Raw genomic sequence first — 6,587 nt, forward strand, 5'->3', positions numbered from 1 at the left:
AACTGTGCAAAAATGGTTCATCTTGCTGCTTTTTCGTTTTGTTTTATTGGGTTTTGTTTCCCTTTGGTTCTTCATGCAGCTTTTGTTGGTCATCATTTGGCTGTCTTCCACAAGCCCATACTTTATTTTTCCTTCTGATATAACCAAACCCCTGCGTTTCCCATAGCCATAAGCTTTAAGCACTGGATTTGCAAGGCGCTGGCTTAGCCCGTATGGCTCACGGTGGACGAGCAGCTCGGCTGCTTTTCGTGGACGCCGCTTGCAGAGAGCGGCCGCATGTCTGGGAGCAGGTTTGTTCAATGGGCCCATTCTGGCTTCCTCTAAAAAAATGATCAGAAAGGAGCACGCCCTTGAGCTCTGTGTTCAGCACAGCCCTGTGGTCGCAGGAGCAAGAACAGGGTGTCACTTGTTTGGCATTTACGCCCTCAGAAGGGCCCTGAGAGCTGCCCAGGACAGCCCGGTACATTGGACCTGAGTCCTTGCTGACAGTGCTTAACGTGACGACAGGACTCAATCCTGTCCTAATCCCAATTTTCCAGAGAAAAGACATTTCCAAAGTGAGCACAGGAGCAACACGGTCTTAATTTTTTGTTCTGTAGTTTTTTTGCACCATAATTCCTCGCGCCATCCGTCTGTCAGGTTTTAGGTTTATAATTCTATTTTGCTCTGTTGACATGACCAGTAGAACCTTGGAAACAGACATTTTAAAAGGATGATTTTGTAAACAGTGAAGGTTTCTGCTCTGTTTCTTTTCTCCTCCCCACTCTGGCTTGATTGTTGTACAGTACATTATGCAGCTATTCCATTACTCACTTTTTGTCTTGATAACGAGTAGTTGAAGAAATTGTATAAGGGGAAAAAGGTTCCTTTTCTTCATGTTGGAATGTCACTGGTACCTCAGCTCTGTTTGATAATATGAAACAACGACAACAACAACAAATCCTTAGCGCTTGAACTAAATAAATTCCTGTCTCATTGGAAAGCTCTGGGTCTTTTCTCTGAGTACGTCCATCAGCACACAGGTTCGTGGGGGTGCAGGGTGTCAGGCTGCTGCTGCTTGCTCCCACTTTTTGGGTTTGATGCGCTGCAGGTGGCTTTTTTTTTCGGGTGAGAGTAAGCATCTTTGTGGAAGAGATGATGGAGTTGTCCCCTTACTGTCCCTCCAGTTCTATGCAACATCTCTGTGATTGTTTCCAGCGATCGACATTGAGGATGGGTACAGGGAACATGTCCTCTGCCTGCTGCAGTTTTGCCTTTCTGCTCCTTTCTCGCTCTTGAAATGCAGCCGTTTTGTCCGTTCCCTTTCACAGAGGTGATCCGGGCACGTTGTGTGGCCTCACCGCTGCCTGCTTCAGCTGCCCGGGTTGCCTGCTCTGTGATAGCCCGGGTGAATCAGCCCCACCTTCCTTGAGGAGGATCCTCTTTAAGCCTCCCCCGTGCTGCAGGAATGGGTTGGTGAGTACCAGTAACAACATTATCCTTGTCTGGTGTGGTAGGGAAATAAACTGGTTTTGGTCTGGTAAACAACAGTAACCTAGCCACTATCAAGATCTCCGTGTTAAAAGGACCGCCAATAAATGAATCGTTAAATTTGACAAGCAAAGCAACCTGCACGTTGTCTTGTGGCTGTGTAGTTGTGCTGGGATTGGTGACAGGAAGAGCTGTGTGGGGACAGGTCACTGGAGCAGGTGTTTGTCACTGGGGGGAGCTTCTGCTCCTTGTGTGTGGTACCTCCAGGTCCTGTCCTGGGTGGGAGCATCTGAAAACGCCACAGTCACCGAAGAGAGTTTAGGCTCAGTCTGTTGGAAGGAGCTGGATTTAATATGTAGGTGTTGGTCTTAATTCCTCTATATTGCTCCCCGTTGTAATCCTGCTGCTATCCGTACCCTTGGGGCTGGTACCTCAAATACTGGTATCCCAATTTCCCACCTGTAAAAGGGGGCTGGATTAAACCAGAGAGAAGGGGCTGTCTCTGGGCAAGCTGTGGTCTGGGGGCACCCACTGGCTCTGGTGTAGGTTGCTGCAGCGGGTCCGGGCTCTTTGCTGGTTTTTATGAGCTATAAAGTCAGATGGGGAGCGTCTGGCTCGAGTTAGGGTGCCTCGTGCTGGCGTTTGCCAGTGGTTTCTTTGTCTGCTCTGCTGGAGGAATCAGCACTGATTTTGCGGGGCTGGAGGTGCTGCATCCTCCTCCTCATGGTGTCTGCAGAGCTGCTGCAGCAGCTGTCGCCGTCCTCTCACTGCACAGCGTCAGGTTTGCTTCCAGCACCCAAATTCCCTGTGAAGCAGACAGTGAGAGGGCTCTAGCTGATGCAGCAGCACCATTCTCCATGCTGGGCATGTACCAGCCCTGAAAGAAAGATAAATGGAGGGTGGGCAGGCTGCTTCTCACCGTGTTACCGGTGATGTGGCTGCGGCAGACGCTGCCGTTGCCAGCCGGTGGCCTGTGAAACCGCCCAAAAGCAGCCTCTCCCATCTGCGCTGCCTTGGTGCTCGGTGCCTGAGCTGGCGTTTCCAGCCTTGCTAGGCTTGGTTTTTCATCAATTTGCAAAAAGACCTGATTATTTTTCTCCCTATAACCACCTTTTTCTTTCCCACCGTGCTCTGAAGGAGCTCTGAAGTCGAACACAGCTTTTTCTGAGGTGTTTGGGAGCAGCTGAACAGAACCGACTGCCCAGACTGAAGCTGTAAACGCCCGGCTCAGGCGCATCGGGAGGGAAACGGCAGCTGAATTGCAATGACATGAGTGATTCTGCCGGCCCCGTGAGGATGAGGAGCAGGGCAGGGCCGAAGGCAGCTGGGCTGGAGGCAGCTGGGTGATGCTCCTGCTGTTTGGAGGGAAGAGGCTCTCCAAATGCTGTTTCCCAGTCAAATCTTCCAGGCTCACCACCTGTTTCTAAGGTGTTGGATATAAATTAAAGCCATTTTGAGTGCTCGCTGTTGGCCACCCGGAGAGCGCGTCTGGAACGAGGGTTGTGTGCAAGGCTTGATTAAAGTTACCACTAATTAAAGCACTGAAATCACTCTGTATTCCCCCCGCCACAACCATCCCTGGTGTGTACTCGGATATGGGGTGTTGCAGGGAGAAAGTGGTGTCTTGATGCCCCTGGGGCTAGCGGTGGCCTTGACGCTGACCTTTCCTACGTTGATCCAAGCTCGAGAACCGGGAATAAGTGAAAATTCAGGTCTTGATCCTGCCGTTTGCCGAGGCGTAGTGTCCTGAGATGCAGCTGCTTTATTTCCAGATAAATGGGTTTTGATCACAGCAAGGGTCAAGCGGTCTTCAGCTGATTTCTTTGCTATGACATTCGGGGACGAGTCTCACAAGGCTGTTCACCTCTTGAGCCTGGTCCTTACTGTAGGTCCCACCATGTTAGTCCTCGTTCTGGGGGATTTTGAGTTGTTCTGGGTTTCGGGTGGTGAGAGGGGTCATGCAAGTCCGTATTTGAGTTGGGAACAGAGCAGGTCAACTTCCTTTCTGTTTCTCAGCACTTCTCATCCCTCTGGTCCTGCAGTACTGGTCCCAATGGCACTGAAGGCCCCTGGAAAGCCCCTCTTGGACCTGAGTGGAGCAGAAACCAGGCCAGGTGGTTTTGTGGACAGTTTTTGTTGTTTTTGCTTCCAAATTCACTTGTTGAATTGCTCCTTCGTTTAGCTTCCTAGCGAAGGATCTGGCTGCCATCAGCTGCTCCTGACAATGTGAAGACCCCAGGAATCACTGCTGGAGGCGTGTGCGGGTCCATCGCTGCCCTTCATGCCCTTGCCTGGATCTCGTGGTGTTCCTGACTCTGTGGGAGGCCACCACAGCCCCGCTCGGTAGAAGAGAAGCAGGATCGGTCCTGGGGACATTCAGGTACCACAGGGGGGTGAGTGTGGGGGTCTGAGCTGGGGAAAAGGAGCTTTTGCAGGTCAGCAGTCAGACATGGCCTGGAAAGGGGTGCTCATTTCCAGGTCTTGCTGCTCTCAGTGAAGTGTTTCCAGTTGTTTCCACCTCCAGGTGTGTCTCACCCTTGGCTTATGCACCTCAGCCCTGCCTGCCCATGGCTCCTGGCCTGGCACTGGAGATGGGCTCACCCAGGAACAGGTCCGGGTTTTCCCAGATCTGCCAGCTCCTGGGCTTGCCCAAGTCCCTGTGAAAAGAGGGTTTGGGGGTGTCCCCCTGCTTGGTGTCTCCCTACAACTGCCCCCTCCCTGCCCACCCCAAACCATTCTGCACCCCCAGGTTGTGCCAATGGCACTCAGATGCTTTATTCCCACCAGACCTGGGCTCAACCCCGGGGCTTCACATCCCAGGCTGCTTTGTTAGCAGCCAGACGTGGTGCTCTGCTTCCCAGCAGATGGGGCAGCACCGGGGAGTCTCTGTCAGTGCTAATTGGCATCGGTGCTAATTCGTAGCAGCACAATTTGCCCTGATACCATGGGACTTTGTGGTGGGGCCCTCCCTGGCCGCGCTTACTGTGGGGATGTCCAACACGCAAAGGGGCTTCTGGTCCTGCAGGAACAGGTGACAATGGAAAACGGGTTTGGAAAGCAGGACAGGTCCCTGCATTAGACAAGGCCAAGCATAGACCCAGGAGAGGAGCAGGGCTTGAGGGTTTGTTTGGTTTCTCTGTCTCCCCCTCCTCGGCGCAGCAGGAACAGCTGGGGGGTTCTGGGGATCAGTGGCAGAAGAGAACACGGGGAGGTGTGGAGGTGAGTGTGCCAGATGCAGAGGAAAGAGGAGATGCAGGGGAAGCCCTGAACCTGGCTTAAAAAATGCTATTTTTTTTCTAAAAGCAGGGGGCAGGCCAACCTCGGCTTCCACAATGAGCAAATTAAATAAACCCAGCAATGCTTTTAAGCCATCTTGAGGCTTAAAATGGAGCTGGCAGGGCCCTTGGCTGTGCTGATCCCTTCACAAATGGAGACAGACTCTGAATTTGGGATGTGAAGGCAGGAACTGTTCTGCTGATGCATGATCCTGGTCCTCCAGCCCCACGAGCAGGATTTCTCAGGCAGCTTTTTCCCTTCTGTCTTTCTGGGGCCATCGTGCCCTGTTCAGAGTCTGTGACTGGGGACCTTGAGACCCTGTGGTGCCGGGGGCTGTGTCTGGGTGCTGTGGGGTCTGCACAAGCCCCATTTTTGCAAGAAGCAGAGTGGTTTTGAGCTCTCCAATGGCCCATCCCTCCCCTCAAGCTGCTCTCAGCGCTCCCGGTTGAAAAATGGGGAGGAAAAGGGGGGTGCAGGAGGAGATGCGGGAGCTCTTGCGGGGGACCCGAACCTTCCCACTCCCTGGAGGTCGCAGAGGGTGAGCAGTGCCCTCCTCATCCTCACTCACCCCCAGGCTGGTGCTTGTTTTTTTGCTGCCTTTATTAGACTGCGGATAGCTTTTTCTTTTTTTTAATCCAAAATCGATGCAGTTGATGGGAGGGGTTTGCAGCAGCAGGGAGGATGAGGATGGTGTTTTGGGACATCCTGAGCCCCTGTCAGGCATGGGGACAAACTGATCCAGGGTCTTAATGGCAAGAGCGGGCTGGGGCGCTGGTGTCACTGGGGTTTTGGGGTTTTTTTTTTTTAATCTAGCTTTGTAATTCTGGAATTGGTTTAATGTCGTTGGTGTCTCCACGATAAAATGGTGCCTCTAAGGGCGATGCTCAGCAGCTGCGCCTCTCCCTCGTCCCTCACTGTCTGCTCTGGAGCTGCCACTTGTCCCCTGGCCTCAAGGCTGCACAAGATGACCCCCCACATCCCAATCCTAAATCCCAGTTTGTCTGCCAAGCCCTGATCCCCAGGGAGAGCTGCCCTTGTCGCCAAATGATTTCTCCCTCTTCCCAAAAACCAGTGTGAAACTCGAGGTGCTGCGTGTCCCTCCCATAGTGACACCCCTGGTATTCCCGGGGTTTTGATCCCAATTCCCGGGGGTTTCACACCATTTCTCCAGCTTGGCCAGGCCCAGGGGACTGGTTCAGGGCTGGGAAGAGGTGGAAATCCTGCAAGTTTTCATCCTCCTCAATCTTTCCTCCAACCCATCCCTCGAGCATCCCTGGGGTTGCCTTGGGTGTCAGCTCCTGCTCTGGTACTGGACTCTTTTCCCCAAAAAAGCTCTTTAAAAACAGCTGTATTCTGGGCTTGGTTGCAAAAAAAATTGGCCATCTCTCCCCAAAAACCCCCTTGCTCCAAAAAACCATAGGTATTTCTGCAGCTGCAGGGGTCTGGGATGAGGAATGGAGTCAGGTTTTTGGGGCTGGGGCACTGCGCCTTCCCCTCTGCCAACGGCCCCAGCAGCTCCCCGGGCCCTTTGGGGGTGGGAATCAGGGGGTTGTGGTAGGTTTTTGGGGGGATGTCTGAAGCACATGGGCGTTATTTAATGCAAAAGGAGGATGGGATGGGTCTGGGACTGAGCAGGCTGGTTTCAGGAGGCTGAGGGTGGCTCAGGGCGGGTACCAAGCCAGGGGTGAGTTAAATTGGGCTAAGGAGGCTGTGTTGAGGGGCTGCGACCCAGCTCGGGGGTGGGGGTTGCACCCTGCGAGGGGAGAGTGCGAAGCTGCTAAAACCAGCACGGCATCCACATGAAGGAGCCCAGGGCAGCACCGGTGGCAGCCCCCGCCAGC

The 6,587-nt window shown here is 53.2% G+C and overlaps 1 protein-coding gene across 1 annotated transcript in view; it reads right to left on the reverse strand.

Annotated features, from left to right (window-relative positions):
- Window positions 1–6,523: 6,523 nt before the first annotated feature.
- PLEKHB1 (pleckstrin homology domain containing, family B (evectins) member 1) overlaps window positions 6,524–6,587 on the reverse strand; it is a 3,706-nt gene continuing 3,642 nt past the window's right edge. Inside the window, exon 7 of the mRNA XM_010181241.1 lies at window positions 6,524–6,587. Within this exon, the coding sequence (XP_010179543.1) occupies window positions 6,524–6,587 (64 nt within the window).

This window comes from Mesitornis unicolor, unplaced genomic scaffold (genome assembly GCF_000695765.1).
Source record: "Mesitornis unicolor isolate BGI_N332 unplaced genomic scaffold, ASM69576v1 scaffold1223, whole genome shotgun sequence".
Lineage (NCBI taxonomy): Eukaryota > Metazoa > Chordata > Aves > Mesitornithiformes > Mesitornithidae > Mesitornis > Mesitornis unicolor.